The sequence below is a fragment of the Medicago truncatula genome, chromosome 4 (genome assembly GCF_003473485.1).
Source record: "Medicago truncatula cultivar Jemalong A17 chromosome 4, MtrunA17r5.0-ANR, whole genome shotgun sequence".
NCBI lineage: Eukaryota > Viridiplantae > Streptophyta > Magnoliopsida > Fabales > Fabaceae > Medicago > Medicago truncatula.
The window spans coordinates 36,198,911-36,215,764 of record NC_053045.1 but is presented as its reverse complement, the minus strand read 5'-3'; the positions used below and the strand labels follow the sequence as shown (position 1 = coordinate 36,215,764).

The 16,854-nt window shown below is 31.2% G+C and overlaps 2 protein-coding genes across 5 annotated transcripts; one reads left to right on the top strand and one right to left on the bottom strand.

Annotated features, from left to right (window-relative positions):
* Nucleotides 1-3,319: 3,319 nt before the first annotated feature.
* Nucleotides 3,320-9,001, top strand: LOC25492821 (DNA repair protein XRCC2 homolog). 3 transcript variants are annotated; one of them, XM_013601065.3, is made up of 9 exons: nucleotides 3,320-3,803; nucleotides 3,934-4,037; nucleotides 4,645-4,715; nucleotides 6,085-6,147; nucleotides 6,389-6,532; nucleotides 7,196-7,295; nucleotides 8,036-8,072; nucleotides 8,155-8,255; nucleotides 8,478-9,001. In XM_013601065.3, exons 1-9 carry the CDS (start codon nucleotides 3,461-3,463, stop codon nucleotides 8,499-8,501), a joined length of 987 nt encoding a protein of 328 aa, XP_013456519.1. In that variant the 5' UTR covers nucleotides 3,320-3,460; the 3' UTR covers nucleotides 8,502-9,001. The 3 variants fall into 3 exon arrangements, 2 of the variants coding, with proteins under 2 accessions (XP_013456519.1, XP_024638256.1); XR_003011542.2 differs by lacking the exons at nucleotides 8,036-8,072; nucleotides 8,155-8,255; nucleotides 8,478-9,001 and having other exon boundaries at nucleotides 6,373-6,532; XM_024782488.2 differs by lacking the exons at nucleotides 6,389-6,532; nucleotides 7,196-7,295; nucleotides 8,036-8,072; nucleotides 8,155-8,255; nucleotides 8,478-9,001 and having other exon boundaries at nucleotides 6,085-6,151.
* Nucleotides 9,002-9,661: 660 nt separating this feature from the next.
* LOC25492820 (BTB/POZ domain-containing protein At1g50280) lies at nucleotides 9,662-12,261 on the bottom strand. 2 transcript variants are annotated; one of them, XM_013601062.3, is made up of 3 exons: nucleotides 12,000-12,261; nucleotides 10,714-11,895; nucleotides 9,662-10,314 (listed from the first exon to the last, which is right to left on the bottom strand). In XM_013601062.3, the coding sequence occupies exons 1-3, from the start codon at nucleotides 12,060-12,062 to the stop codon at nucleotides 9,913-9,915; spliced, it is 1,647 nt and encodes a 548-aa protein (XP_013456516.1). In that variant the 5' UTR covers nucleotides 12,063-12,261; the 3' UTR covers nucleotides 9,662-9,912. The 2 variants fall into 2 exon arrangements, with proteins under 2 accessions (XP_013456516.1, XP_013456517.1); XM_013601063.3 differs by having other exon boundaries at nucleotides 10,714-11,915; nucleotides 12,000-12,260.
* Nucleotides 12,262-16,854: the final 4,593 nt, after the last annotated feature.

Genomic DNA, 16,854 nt, shown 5'->3' with positions numbered 1-16,854 from the left:
TAAAAGAATTAAAAAATAAAAGGCCTCAAAAGTACAAAAATATGCTTTGTACTAAAAAGTTAATTGCCCAAAAAATAAGTACAAAAATAAAGACTAATTGAAATATTTAGCTAAAACGTTATCTCAAAAAATAAGAAAGACAAAATTTAAATAAAATCACAATAAAATATTATTATAATATTAAAAAGACTTCTACTTAGAATTCACTTGAAATCTCAACAAGGCTGACCCTTTATCTTAAACACAATTAACCATAATCTAGAACCTCAGTTACCTTAATTTTTATGTAATTAATTTAATTAGTATACAATATATAATTATTTTATCTGATGATGTGTTATACGCCTGTTATTAAAAATGATAATTTATGCGTTTTCATATTCATAAATTGAATATATGTATAAAATAATTGTAAAATGATAAAGTATAAAAATTAAACTTCAAATGTACATATATTCATTAATTATAATTTAGTCTCTCTCAAACCCCGCCCACCACCACCACCGACAACAACAACAACCAAGTCTTATCCCACTAAGTGGGGTCGGCTGCATAGATCAAATTACACCATAATATTCTATCATAAACCAAATTTGGATCCAACTCATTGACCTCTAAATCATTTATAAAGATTTCTCTAATAGTTTTCCTAGGTCTTCCTCTACCATTTTAACTTGATTCTCCGCCATTTGATCAACTCTTCTTACGACGACATCTACAAGTCTTCTCTCTACATGCCCAAACCATCTAAGCCTATTTTCCACCAACTTTTCTACTATAGGTGCTACCCCCACTCTCTCTAATGGTGTCATTCCTAATCCTATCATATCTAATCTTACCATTCATCCAATGCAGCATCATAATCTCTGCTACACTTACTTGATTCTCATGTTGAAATGAAATTTTGGTTAATAAGATTTGGTCTCTCATTAGTGTTAGTAAAACTTAGATCGGTTGGTAAAAACAATATATAATATATGCAAAGTCCACAGTTCGAACCTTGGACACCACAAAAAAAAAAACATAATTAATCACATATTTAAATTGCATTAATTATCTAAATTGTTGTTAAAATTTGATGTCAAAATATCATTTATATCTTTTTTCAACGAGTCTTACTAGTAATTAAAAAATTATTCATTAAAAAGTCAAACATTTCATTTTCCAATATGATAAATATGTAAGATTCAAATTTTCAAGACCATTAACTTACTATTTTATATTCTAAAAGAGTGTCATTAGTTTCACAAGGAGACCGATATGAGGCAAAGTTAGAGAATTGTTGTTTACACATTACATAAGGCTGTACCACACGAGTATTTTACGAAAATGCCCTTCGGCAGTTAACTGCCGAAGTTTTAGTAAACCGGCGGCAGTTAACTGCCGAGGAAAACTTCTGCAGTTAACTCCCGAGGAATACTACTGAAAACTTCGTTAGTTAACCGCCGAAGAAACCTGAAACCTGTTTTTATTTATTTATTTTATTTTTATTTTTTTATAACAAAAACCATAAATTGTCATTAATAATATTTATTGATTTTGAATGTTTCAATCATTATTTTGGTACGTTTCAAACAATTACAATATTATATTTATGTGTATATATCTTAATAAGAATAACATTTAAATCAATCTAAAAATTAATCATTTGAATATTGTTTAATTCCTTTTAAGAGAGATGAATAATCATATGAATGAAATCATAAAAATAATCATACGAATGCAATCGGTAGTTAATGAAATCATAAACATAATTAATAATTATTTAATGAAATAAACATAATTATTTTTATGATTTCATTCATATGATTTTGTTGCCATAAATGAAGAAATATGAGAGATGAATAATATCTGCAATCGGTAGTTAATGGACCTAAAATGATGATTCAATAAAAAAAATGCAACAAAAACGTTTCAAATGATAGAATAATTATATTTGTAATTATTAGTAATTAATTTCATTGATGTCTATCATTATTCATAGGTTTGACTAACCTATTATTGCTTTATACTAATATTTCAGATATTATTACTTTAATTAACATGAAAAACGCAACAACAAAAAATAAAAATGTTTGTCATCGGTAATTAATGGACCTAAAATGGTGATTCAATAAAAAAAAATGCAACAACAAAAAACATTATAAATAAAAAGAGCATTTAAGTCCTCAAAAAACAATATTAATTATTTTAGCGATTTATTATTATTATTTTTATTTAAGTAATGTGCAAAACAATATTCAAATGCTTAATTTTTACGTTGATTTAAATGCTATTCTTATTAAGATATATACACATAAATATAATACTGCAATTGTTTGAAACGTACCAAAATAATGATTGAAACATTTAAAATCAATAAATATTATTAATGACAATTTATGGTTTTTGTTAAAAAAAAAAAAACAGGTTTGAGGTTTCCTCGGCAGTTAACTGCCGAAGTTTTCAGTAGTATTCCTCGGTAGTTTACTGCAGAAGTTTTTCTCGGCAGTTAACTACCGAGGTTTTCCTCGGCATTTAACTGCCGCCGGTTTACTAAAACTTCGACAATTAACTGTCGAAGGGCATTTTTGTAAAGTACTCGTGTGGCACATTGGGATGGCAATGGGTACCCAATGGATAGGGTACTATAGTATCCATCCCCATACCCGCATTTGTAAAAAATGTCCGTACCCGTGCCCGTACCCTCGTGGACAACAACTTTAGTGCCCTTCCCAATACCCTATGGGCACTTAGTGCCCATACCCGCACCCATTACCCGCACTTTAGCCATGGAAAGATAATAAAAATCACCACACCTGAAATAAAACTATGATCCAAATTTTTTTAAATCAACTTACGAAATAATATGAATTGTAATATTTAACCAAATAAAACAACATCCAAATTATTTCTGAAAAGAAAAAAAATAGATACCTTACATCAGTTATACGTTAAAAGGTTGTAGTTGCATGTTAAAATCATAATAAATTGTTACTAAAGTTTTTATTAATTTGTTTTAGGTTTAATGTTAGACTTAAATAGTTAAATTTATTAATTAATTGTACACCAAAAATAAATAAATTATTTTAATATTATATAAATACATATATGCGGGTTGCGGGGCTGGGTAGTACAGTGCCCATACTCGTGCCCATACCCATATAAATTTGCGGGTAATTATCCATACCCAAGCCCGGACCCATGAAAGCGGGGTTTTACCCTACCCATAGCGGGTATTTTTTGCGGGTGTACAGGATCTGGGTCCAATTGCCATCCCTAGCACATTCTAATGTGTAAACAGCATTTCTCGCAAAGTTATTAATAGACGTGTATGAAAGAGGTGTGTGAGAAGTTAACCCTGATTTCCCTCAAAAAAAAAAAGTTAACCCTGATTTCAAATTTGAAATTCTTCGCCAAGGTTAATCGAAATTGCGCGGGAAGAAAGAGTGTGGTGTAGATCGGAATCGGAGACCGAGAAATGAATCATCACGAGAGACCACACCTCCAAAACTGGATTGCCGGAGACGAAAGCGGCAGCGAAATGCTGAAAAGAGTATGGAGAGTCCGACCTTTCATCCTCCCTAAGCCGCTTCACAGAGTTCCTCTCCGCGTCGGCAACGTCCTCGAACTCGTCGGTCCTTCGCCATCCGCCAAAACTCAAATCCTCATTCAAACTGCAATCACTTGCATTCTTCCCAAAGACTGGAAGGGGATAAACTACGGTGGATTTGAACATTTGGTTCTATTTATTGATCTTGATTCCAGATTTGATATCCAGCGGTTTTCTCAAATGCTTGTTCATCGGATTATGGAACCTTATGGTAATGATTTTTGCTTTCTTTTTTTGTAGTTGATTTGGGTTTGTGTTTGTTACTGTGTTTTTTATTTTTTATTTTTATATATTTTTTTTTTATGTTTATTTATTATTTTATTTTTTCTGTGACGGAACAGGGGAAGGTGGTGGAGATTATGATAAAAAGCTATATGATTTGTGTATGTCTCGATTTTTGTATGTTCGTTGTTCCGACAGTTTTCAGTTTCTTCAGACTCTCAAGGTAAGATAAGAAGGGTAGATTCCCTCTGCCTTCAATCTTTTAACTTCATGTTTGGAATTACCGTGAGTTTGACAAAATCATAGTGGGTTGTGATTTTATGGAAGCTCCAAAGTGTAGCTTTTGGCAAAATCACGCTACACATTGATTCCATCAAATTAACCCGCAACCCAAACATGCACTAACTTGGTGTTAAATTAGATTCTCTAATACTAAATTTTGAAAATCAAATTTCTTTGGGCTTGTTTCGGTTGACTACTTTGAACTTATCTATTGACATGAGCACTTGCGAGACTGTTTGGAAGAGCTTGTGGAAACAACTTATGACTTATTTATAAGTTGTTTTCATCTTATTTCCACAAGCTCTCGAAGGTAGCTTCTGAAAGCAGTTTATAGCTTATATGGAAATAATTTGATTTGATTTTATCTTTTGCTATAGAAATAGCTTGTACGCAAGCACTTAATTAAGTTGCTTATCCAAACAAGGGAAGTCTAAGTACAATTTTTTGATAAAATTAATGTGTGCTTTAGAAGGAACATAATGCACACTAGTTGATCTAACAATTTTAAATTCCTGTCTATGTATCTTATTCCTTTTGTTATGGAACAGACATTAAATTGGCGCTTGGATAAGGAGAAAGAAGTTCACGGGGTTAGTGTTCACTTGCTCATGATTGACAGGTTGGTTTCTTCTTGCAGTTTCTTGAATAAGGCATTTTATTTACAGCCTCGTATGTTGGAGGATCGATTGGGTAAAGTTAACAATTTTAGATTAGTTGAGAACAACCAAAACAATAATTTGATATAAAATCTGTTTTGTAAGGATGAGTTAGACCCAATATAAAAAAAATAATTATTTGATACGATTTTGTGTAATGAATCTGGTTTTGTTTTTTGGTTGTGTTTCTAATTTGCAAAAGTTTAGGTGTTTTTTTTCACCAAAATATAAAAAAAAAAAGGTTTAAGGGCTGTCAGTATATTGTTATTATTGTTATTTAATCTGGTCACCTTACAATGAACAATAAAGTCTCTTTCTGCTCCATGAATTTCACCCATATAATGCAATGTTAATTACAATTGGTTTTAAAAGGCTGAGGAAATTTTGTATACTTCGGGTGAGTGATACGGTTATTCTGTTGCTTCCAGAAACTATTTACATAAATGCTTAACATAAACAGTTGGCATAAATGGGAATTTGTTGATTAACATTCATTTCACTTTTTAGTGAAATATTTTACTAGAATAGGGGTTTTTGGTTTCTCTACTGTTCACAGTTGTACAGTGGCTCAGTGATCAACTTTCCCACTCTTTTAGATTTTACTTTTTTTTGGATCATTGAAATAAAGCCAGCCATCAAGATGAGAGATATCTGTCATCCCCATCTTTTATAATCTGAGGGACAAATACACTGGAAACACTTGAGGATACTATTGTTTCTTATTCTTGAAGATACTGTTTCTTATTGTTTCATTGACAACTTGAGATATGATACTCAAGGAACAATATTGTAACGCAAAGATAAAATCAATCTTTGACGAATACATAGGGGATGAGAGTTTAGACTAAGTGGTGATTTATTAGTTAACAAGATTTTTGGACTGTTTTTCTTGATCCTCTTGCTTCTAGTCCTTTTTATTGTACTTGGTATTCTTTTAAGTTTTATTTATTGTATGCTAGTTTTTATCTGTGTGTAACCCGACTTTATCCTTGCCCTCTTTATTATTATTGATAAGATTTTCTGTTGATATATGAATAGCATCAACAACAAAATGAAAGTCTTTTCTCACTAGGTGTGATTAGCTACATGAATCAAATGACATGAAGATCTTACAAATCATTATTAGCAGAAATAAAAACTCAGATTCATGCCAGAACCACAATGATTTGAAAGAACCCCGCCTCAAAAACGTAGAATATATGATAATTTTTGTGTTCTTTCTAGCCTACAATATGACTTTATCCAGCCGTTTCGTTGAACACTGCTGCTTAAAAAATGTTCTGATATAATAACTAACAAGTTAACTTTGACCGATCAAACTGTATTTTTCAGTATTGGAGCTTTTCATTGGATGGATCGTGCATCTATGTTGTTGTCTCTAAAAGAAAACAGCAGGTAAGTGATACTCATATTGATATTTTCTACAAAATGGCATCTCTCTTTTTCACTCTTAATGTAATTCTAACAGGAGGACCAATTTCTATTCAGAATTCTCAATTGATTGATTTTTTTTTTTCTTCCACTTTTTTATGGAAGAATGAAAACTTAGACTAGAGGTTCTCTTAATAATGGCATCCGTCTGTAACGCTGGTCCTTATATATGTTGATTTTAACTTTCAGGTGTTACGTGTTGCAGGAAAACGCTTTTTCTTCAAAGTGTGTCTGAAGCGGTAGTTCAGGATATTAAAAAACTTCTTCAGGTGCATCCAATGCTGGTTATAACTACGAAGTCGGTGATTTTTTGGAATAAAAGTTCCACAGCTTCAATTGAGGTCAAAGGGTGAGTTCTATAGTGGTTATGAAAATTTAAACATGTTACCTTCCAGATAATGGAGAAACCTCCGAAGCTTTTGAATCCTACCCGTGATCTTGTACGAAGAAAAAGATCAATATTTTTATTTGGTGCATGTTTGATTTTGATAAAACCTTCTTCCAGCATGCCAAGAGGAGGGAAAACTATTTAGTAGAATTGCAATTTGAGGAAGATTTCTTATTTCAGGGGTAGGTAACAGGGGATTCATTTTAGTTGATAAATTGCTGTATGTTAGGAGGATGACCCAAGGAGGAACTAATTTACAATCACACTACTATATATTCTTTCCTTTAGAATAAAGCAGGCATGGGGCCATGAACTTAGACTCAGAGTGACGTTAGCTTCTTACCTTTTCAGTGTCAACTTTCCTCTATGCCTTTCTATCTCTAATACAATAACACCATTGTGTGTCTGTGCCTTATTTTCTATCTTGAGAGTGAGGAGAATTTAGTGAATCCCGATTGACATTCATGGTTTAGTAGTGATTGTTCAGGTCTCTTGCATTTGCAATGATTAATTATTTTTGTTTCGTCATTTGGAAACTCTTCGACAGATTAAGATATTATTTTCTGTTATATTCTCACTATTAATATACTTCCTGACTTTGCGTATGGTGATACCCTATTACAGAAGTTTCATGAAAAATAATTGGGAAGAAAGAAGTTCAAGAAATGTAACAAGAAACAGTCAACATTTGCAGTATCGCGAGTACATGCCTTCTGTCTGGCAGGTAAAGATTTTGTCACTATTACTCTGGTAACATTCAAAAACATGTGTAATTCAAAGACCAACTCTCATAAAATCTTAATTTGTTTGGGTGAGGTCCAAAAATGGTATTATATCTGAATATTTATAGAAAGTGGATGGACATTAGGCAGTAGTGGAAGTAGAGATTAGAGAAGAGGTTAGAGAAGTGGAGAATGTGAAAGTAACGATCTGAAAATTTTCTCTAATATTTATAAAATTAAGTTAATACCTGTTATTAATTTGCAGAAAAACATGTGTTGTAAATCGAAGGTCTTTAGGAACATGTTTTGGCAAAATTTCATCATGAAACCTCGCACATTGTTATAAGCCATCTTTATTTGTATAATAGATACGGCTTTAGATAAACTCTAATAGGTCTTGAATGTTCAATAAGACTTCTGCAATATGAAAATCATTAAGGGATTTTTTTTTCACGTATGGTACTTCTCAAGTACGTAATGTGTAATATTTGGAGATATAAAGCAGTCGTTTACAGAAAGAATCTATAATTTTGGTTGAATATGCCTCTGAAAAAAGTGGCTGTGTTCTAAAATCTAACTTATGAATTTGCTATGGCTCCTTTATTTTTATTCAGATAGAAAAAAGGTGGGCAAAAGCCCGTTTCGAATGCTGTTTTGTTTTGTACTTTTCTAATATTCACACTGCAGTTTTTTTTACTGTATTAAGGTTCTAATTTGATATTGATCCTTTCAATTTTCGCAGTCTTTTGTTACACACAGAATACTCATACGTTCTTCAGGTTTGAACTTCATTGCTACTAATTACCAATTGAAATTTGATTTTAGCTATCAGGCATGATTCCAGCATATTTTCTTTTTCAGATGATCATTCTGTTACAAGCAACTGTCAGAACTCCTCATTCTATTTGTTGGAATGGTTATTGCCAAGATTGAGTTTTTCAGACAGGATTGTAGTGAAAGATGTAAGAACATTATACTCATGTGGAGATCTTGGTGTTTAGACAGCATTTTCTGTTGTTTCCTGCACAAATATTTTGAAAACTCAAAACAGAACTAAAGCATATTGACATTTTTGTAATTAAAAGTAAAAATAAAAACAAAGATTTTCTTAAACCAAATGGACCTTCAGGTTATCAATTCTTGACTTATTATTGAACTTGATTGTCTTTTTGTTGAACTTGTAGGATGGAGTTTTTCTCGATTCATGAAGCATGTTTGCGGAGGAATGTCAGTGTGATACATAACTGCTTTCCAGAAAGATTGACCATATTTTTGATCCTGTACAGTGGGATAATAGCACTGGCTGAGGATATTCTGCCGAGCATTATCTCAGGCTAAGGAAAAGAGCATTCAAAGTGTAATTATTGGGCAAGATCCAGCCACACAAAGAAACCTATTGGAACTGGTGAGAGGATTCGTACTCCTACATCACAAGAGTCCATCTTAGATGTGGCGTCTATAAAATAGATAACCTAATTTTGCCAACCTGATTTAGGGAAAGCATCTAGCAGTTATGCTTGATTGCTATATTCTATTTGCCCCCACATCCTTTTCTATCCGTGATTTTGATTATGTACTTGATATCTGTAACTTTTCAGTGTCTCCACTATTTTTGTGACCCATCCCTGAGTTGAAATTCTGGTGCTTAATATCACAACTAGTTTGTACAGAAATTATACGTTCGTTGATTAGGAAATGCCTTTCTCAATTATTATTTTGTGTACTCCTAAAATAAAACCTATAATTCTTTTTTAGGCAGTCATCATTGTGTTGTTTCTAGTCTGTTACGTGCCTATTGTTTTATTGAGGCTTTGTTTAGTAAGGTCTTTCTAGGAATGAAAGGAAAGCATTGGAAGGACAAAGTTGGTCCCATGTTTGGTAGAACATTAGCAATTAGCAAAAGATATAGAGTTTAGGGGGTTAAAGTTTCACTGAGCTTACTACTCTTTTATTTTGTGAACCAACAAAGGAAAAGTTTTTATTTTTATTTTTTTTTATCTTGTTTATTTTATTTTATGATACCAAACAAGAGAAGTAATAATCTCTCCTTTGCCTCCTTTGTCCTTTCCATAGTATTCATTATTTTTTTCCCCCTTCTGTCATTCCAATTAAAGCCTAATGATCAAATTTAGGGTGCAAACAAAAAAACACGATTATGACTCATCCCAGCTCTAAATACATTGTCCAAAGTACTGTCGATGTGTGCTTTAAGTAACATCTGCTTTTTATTCACACAAAAAAGTAACATGTGCTGCTGCTCTCTTATATGTCCTGTTCCTAGTATTTGACCTGAAGTACTATGTATAACTCATGTCCGCTGGCATTTCACTTGTAAATTGCAAATAAATATTATAAAGAAAAGACACAATAATACAATGGTTCAAAACTTTATTATCCTCAGACACCTTATTTTTGTATTTTATCCAATAATATTTATCATGTAAGCAAGAAGTTCGAGACTTACAATGATGGAATATTTTCTATACCATTCCTTCTATCAGGTTGAAATTCTAGGCAAAATATATAAACTCAATGAAATTACAGCTTTTTACAATACAAGGAATACCAATGTATAACAATAATAATAGACAGTTAGTCAGGTACACAAGAGGAACATATTCAACAATATCTTGGCAAAACTCTTGCCCGAACATGATTGAGCAAAACATTGCGGCTAAACATATTTGAAATCTGACCGTTCATTTCTTCGAATTTCTCCAGTTCTACTGCCTTATATTTCAACACCTCCAAGTTTAGTTTCATGTGTTTTTTCTCTTGGGACAAGCCGTCTATGCTGGCTTCATTATACAAAACTATTTGGGAACGGCTTTTTCTTGGACTCTCTGTTACAAAGTTGCTTGTTGGAATTTTAGTTTGTTGAGAAATAAGCGCCTGCATTGCAACCCCTGGAGGTATTCTGGGGTTCTTGGCCAGATCTTTACTGGCTCCAAAGCTGAGTTTACCATAGTTAAGACATTTGCACAATCTTGATCTTTCCTCAAACGGGACATTTGTATGAGACTGCAAAACATTATTAGGTCATGAAATTAGAAAATTTTGCATTATGTTATCATAGTAGTTAAATGGTGCTGTGAAAGACAACAAAATTTTACTCTTATGCTACAGTAATTGTTAAATGTTGTCAAGTTCAATATTTAATATCAATGACACTTATGAACTGCAAATTTTTATTCACAGTGATGGCCTCAGACCAAAATATATGACACAAATATGAGTGTGGCTGTGGAAAACTTGAAAAAGAATATACGTCATTATAAGAAAATGCAGATTTCAGAAAGGCAAGAGTTCACTAGGAATGGGAAAAGAAGTTATTTATGCATCTGCTCTTTTCGATTTCTTATGATTCTTTAGAATATGATGCATATGAAAATGAATGGAAAAAGGGCATGTGAAATTCACCTCAAGATAGATATCAATGGCTTTGTAGACCCCATCAAAGCAATCCCTTGCAGAATCAGGCAAACATTCTGCAACTCCAAGAAATTTAGAGATCTTTAGGTTCTGATCAGGTGATATCTCTCTCAAATACTTGTCAATTAATCTACCAACCCTTTTCATTTTCTGCAAAGACATTCCATCAGAGCCATTGGTATCAACAAATTGTCTAACCAATCTTATCACCAAGTTAACATCATAATAAATCCCCATATCATGTCCAGAGACCAAAAGATCATCCAGTGTAGCTTGTTCAAGCATCCCACCAATCAATTTTTCCAGTTCAGTTCTGCAACCTTTACTCAAACCAAACCTAGAAACAATCCTTAATACCCAAAAAAGTCCTCTGCAAGTGAAGTTTTTCTTACCAACAAATATGACTCCATAAGCAGCTGTTTCCGCAAGAGCGGCATATTCACCGCTGCTTCTGCAATCAACAGCTCTTGTTTGAGTAGCTGTTTTCAGATATTGCAACAGAAATCTTGTAAAGATTAAGTTGTTGCTATCAGCTTTGTATGACTGAATACACTGAAATAGTTTCTCAATTATCTTTGGAGGCAAAGTCGCCAAATCCTCAAACCACCATGCTTTGCTTGGCAGAGTTGACTTGATTTTTTCTGGTGTAGTTTGTGTTGAAGAAGAGAATCTCTTGGCAGAATTACTTTCCGGTGAAGACGGTGTTGATGACGATGATGGTGACGATGATGATAAAGAGGTGAAGGAAATGTTGAGGTTTGCATCTGAATTTTGGACAATCTTTGTTAACAGTGCACTAATGATCTTCTCCAATAGACCATAGCAATCTGCATATTCATAAAACATTTGACAACTCATTAGACTTACAAGTATGTCATTCCATTTCCAGTAATGGATTCCCTTAAGAAAAGTTTCTGTTTGTTGCAAAAGATTATTGTTGAAGACTTCCTCAGTCATTCCAAGATAAATTGCACAGCAATGGAGAAGAGATACATTGTCTATAGTAATTGATATTTTGCCATTGCTGTAACAAAACCTTGAAACTTGCTCAAATCCATCTGAGCCTCCAGGGAAATCATTGATCCTAATTCCCATCTCCTTCACATGAGATCTTCTCTTTTGATGATTCAAGATTTTCTTCACCTTTCCACAATATTTTGATATAATCTTCTGCAAAATAAATGAACAAGCTAGAATCAACTCACACATAAGATCATGTACATAATAACTATATATTATACTACAAAGAATCAATGAAGAAGACTAATGCATACCTCTTTCAAAAGGAATATCTGTTGACCATTAATTTTGATTTGCAAATCACAAGACTTTGCCATATCTACTTTTGCATTGAATTAAAACAAGTATTTTTTTTTTTGCTTCTTGGTATGTTTCCTTTATGAAAAATGAAAATGCTTTTAGATGAAAAGATATCCTATTATCAGTCTATGTCCAGGTTATTTGAAAGTTTTCGTTAACTATTTGGACACTTCTCATTGATTTGAAATTGAATGGTTTCTAATCTCTCTTATTTATTCTGAATCTAATAATGAAAATATGTTTATGTCATTGAGTATGTTTTTCTGCCGTGAGTGTACAGTATTAATTATGTTAAATATTTTGGCTATTTTATGACAGATCCCATGTATATGTTCCATATAGGACAAGTTTTGTGATTATTGTAAACGTGGAGGCACAGGAGCTAATACCCTACATAATATGTATTTGGCTAAATTGTCCTATTGTCTTTTTAACAAACAAGTTGTTGTTGTTCTATCTTAAGAAATAATATAAATTATGAACTAAATCATATATCTGTTGGTAGGACTAATAACAGAACCTTTTGTGAAGTTTCATGTAGGAAACAGTACTGTCTGTGAGAAATGAAGTGGAAACTCAAAGCTTATTTGTTAATATTTTATATCTCTGTCACGTAATGTAGCTAGGGTTCTCTGGCTAACCTTATTTTGAATGAGTGATTCAAGTTTAGGTACACGTGAAGGTAGAGATTCTATAAGTATCATTAAGATGTGGTTCACTTTTGATAATGTATATATTACTATATATATTTACTACTATGATTAAGAAGTTTTTTCAATAATTAAATTCTTTGGGAGAAAAGTAGTAGCATAAATTTTGTTTATTTGAGTTGGTATATTAGACTAACAATAAAGTTAAGTAACCAACTAAGTTGGTATATTAGAATTTTTTTTTTTTGAAAAAATGAAAAAAAAAATTGTTCAGAATTTTTATTTCAAAATATTTTCAAAAACCTTATTTTCAAGAATTTTATTTTCTTAGAAAAATAAAAAACTTTAATTTCAAAATATTTTTTTTAGGATTTCTATTTTATTTTTCAGAATACCTTATTTTATTATGAAATTAAAAAATATATTCTTTTTACAAAAATAAAAACTTATCTTAGTTTCCAAAATTTTATTTTTATTGAAATTAAAAAATTCTAACATTCAATAAATGAATTACAGAATTTTTTTTTATATTTTTTCGATTTTTTTTTAATTTCTGAAAATTAATTTTCAGAATTTTCAAGTTGTTGGAAGATAGTGTGAAGAAAAATCTAGTGTTGAGAGAGCGTGTTAAGAATATGTTCTTCACTTAATCTAATCATTGAATCCAACTTTCTCATAGAGGGAAAAGATTAACCTTTCCCATGTGAACACACAACTTATTTTATGGAAACTCTCTTTTCCTTTACTTGAAAATGGAGGTGTCGGTGCTCTAGGCCATTTTTTTTTTAAAAACCATTTTATATTAGCATTCATCGGCTAAATGTTAGAATTTAGATTGGTTCTAACTCAACATTTATAAAACCGACTTATAATATGATATTACCCATCATTTTTTAGATCTTATCTTTTTCGATATGAGACTCTTAACACTCTCTCTTAGCTCAAAATTAGACATCTAAAACATAATCCAAGTGTTTGGATAGCACGTGGCGCAATGAAATTTGGAAAAAATTTGGACTCATCTTATAATTTAAATTGAATCTAATTAAACTCTATCCACCACTTATAAATATATTGTCATACTTTATCTCTTCCATGTAGACCTCTTAACATTTGATGATGATTAAATATCTAAGAAAAACTTGGATAATCATTTTTACTGGAGACCCTGTGTTGCATGAATTTTGCAGTAATGGGTACTATTACATGTATAAGGTGCATACATTTTTTTTATTAAAAAAAGTATGTGTGTATATATGTTAATATATAAATTTTGGACTAAATTACATATTTAACCTCTTATATATTATTTTTTATTTTTTTAAAAAAAACTCTTATCTTATTTATTAGTTTCACTTTGATCTAAAACTATTTGTTGTCATATTTTGGTCATTTAATTGTACTTGTGTTAGTTAAATCAATCGATTATGTTAATTTATAACTTCAAATATTTAAGGTGGATCAACATTGCACCACCACCAAAGAAAAAGATAATACCTTTGATAAATGATTTGTAAATACATTGGTAAGCGCTCTTTAAACCTTGAGATATTTTATGACTCTATTAAGCCCTATAAATCCAACTCATCTAACATTCTATAGCTAAAAGATTTTTTTTCCTTGTATTGTATATTTTATTTTGCTCAATAAAATTGGCCAAATTTAATTGAAATTAATGAAACGGATAATAATTACTGAATTACAAAGTATCCACTACTCGAAAAAGAAAAATAATCCATTGCTGAGAATTCAAATTTAATCTCCTTCAAAACTTCACAAGCAACAACCATTAGCTTGTTTCCGAAGCATGCTACAAATTATTAAGTTCATAAATCATAATTAGTCACGGGTCCCTCTGCTCTGCGTACCAATGTCAAACAAGTGGATGCATTTTTCAATAATCAAAGGTTCTGCAAAGGACATCTTTACCTATAAAATAAGTAATCTGTACATACATACATTTTATAATATTCTTTTATGGCTTCACGTGTAGATTTTATTCTTTTTTGTAACAAGTTTTCTTATCTTCATTTTTCGGTGGAAACTTTTTCTTAACTCATTTGTGATAGTTTATTTCCACATTCTTTTTATTCATTTTTCATTCAATGAGCATATCTACAATCCTTGGTATAAGAGTTAAGAGAAAACACATGAGCATTCTTATATATATTCACTTTATTTGAGAGTAATTATGTTAAGAGTAGTTAACAAGTTATTATAATATAGGTGAAGGCTAGTTAAGGAACACTTAGGTGAAATGTTTTCTTAAGATACTAGGCAAGTATAGATAGTGTTGTCTAGGAGATATATACTTGTGTGCACCAATAATTGATTAGTGGAGAAAGATGTGATTCTCAGTTTGAGGGTGAAACATATAATTAATAATAGTTGTGTCAATCTCTCTTTTCGTTACTATATTTTAATAAATTGGACACCATTTATTTGAATTTTATTTAGGGATTGAAATTTGTTTGATTTAAAGATACACCCAAATACACACACAATTCAACACGTTTGGTTCATTTTTCCCCTTCAATTCCATTACTTTTAATTTCTCTTATTTTTCTTCTAATCTTCACTTTCTTTTGAATAGTTGAGGTGAATTGTTGAAGAATATATAGTTGAGACCAAATATATGTATTACTGAAAGAAGTTTTAAAAAATTAAAATAACTTTAACATTAAATGAATTAGTCATATTATCTTATCTATGTTCAGAGTAGAATGTTAGAATTGATTATAAAATTTTGGATAAACAATTTTGCGGCTCAAAAATATAGATGATTAATCCCCTAGAAAAAAGTATAGATGATTAATAATTTTGTTTCTTCTTTTTTTGCAAAAATATAGATGATTAATCCCCTAGAAAAAAGTATAGATGATTAATAATTTTGTTTCTTCTTTTTTTGCAATTATATGTGGGGGTCGGGTTCGAACCCCGGACACCCCACTTATTCACCTTATAAGGTGAATTCTAACCACTAGGCTACCATTAAAGTATAAGTTTAATTGCGTTTTCGACTCTAAAATATTGTGAAAATGTGATTTTGGTCCCTACTTTTTTTTAGATTGATATGTCCTTATATGTTTACCCCTTCGTGATTTAGTTGTCCTCTTATCTTACAATATTTTCCCCAATTTACGTCAATATAAAATTATTTATTGATGTGTCAGTGTGTCACTCATTTCTCATATTTGACATGACTTTTCTTTGAAATTAAAATTTGAAATACTAATTAGATATTTCATAATCTCTTGCTTGTATAAGTTGATTTTTAGCATTTTTTTTTATTTCAAAGCAATTTCACGTAGACTATCAAAGTTGGATATCATCAACTCAAAAAAATGATGTCACCCCGACATAAATACATAAATTTTGTAGAAATTTGACAGAAAGATTGCAAAAACATGATCATGAAGGAGAAAGCATAATTGAACAAAATCGGTTAGAACAGTGGGGACGATAATTGCAATAATATACGTTAATGAAAGTTGACTTAACGTAAGTTGTAGGTTCAAATCCAGCCGCTAGCGAGAGAGAAAAATGGCAACAATATTAGAAGGTAAGCCTAATTAAGTTTGAAATGGGAAATAGTCGAGTGACATTGAGTTTTGATGCTTTTAGTGTATTTAAATGAGAGATGTTTGAAATTGGCTTGTTAATGAAAGCTATTCCATACTTGTAAAAAACAATTTTAAAAAGACATTTATATAGAAACACAACGAGAAGTATCTGATACATATGTTGAGTATAAAGATATATTTAGAATACAGTAAAGCAGATATAAAATATATTTGAAAGCGATTGATAAAAAATATCTTAATACTAGCATCAATATAAATGAATGTAAAATTACTTATTAGAAAATTGATTGTTTTTGTAACATGTGGGAACAAAGAAAAAGGAAATAGAAGAAAAAAGGAACAGAGAACGAACATCTGACAAAATAAACGTCTAGTCAATGAAGATTGGTTCAGTTCATAAAAAGTTGACTCATCCGCAAGGTCACAGGTTTAACTCCCGTTGTCAATGTGAGAACCTCTTTGATAGATAATTTGTAAGTACATTTGTTAGCGTTCATTGAGTCTTTAGACCTGCCCTAACCCTGGTGAGCCTCTGAAACTCAACTCATCTAAACTTTTCATGTAAGAAAAAACGC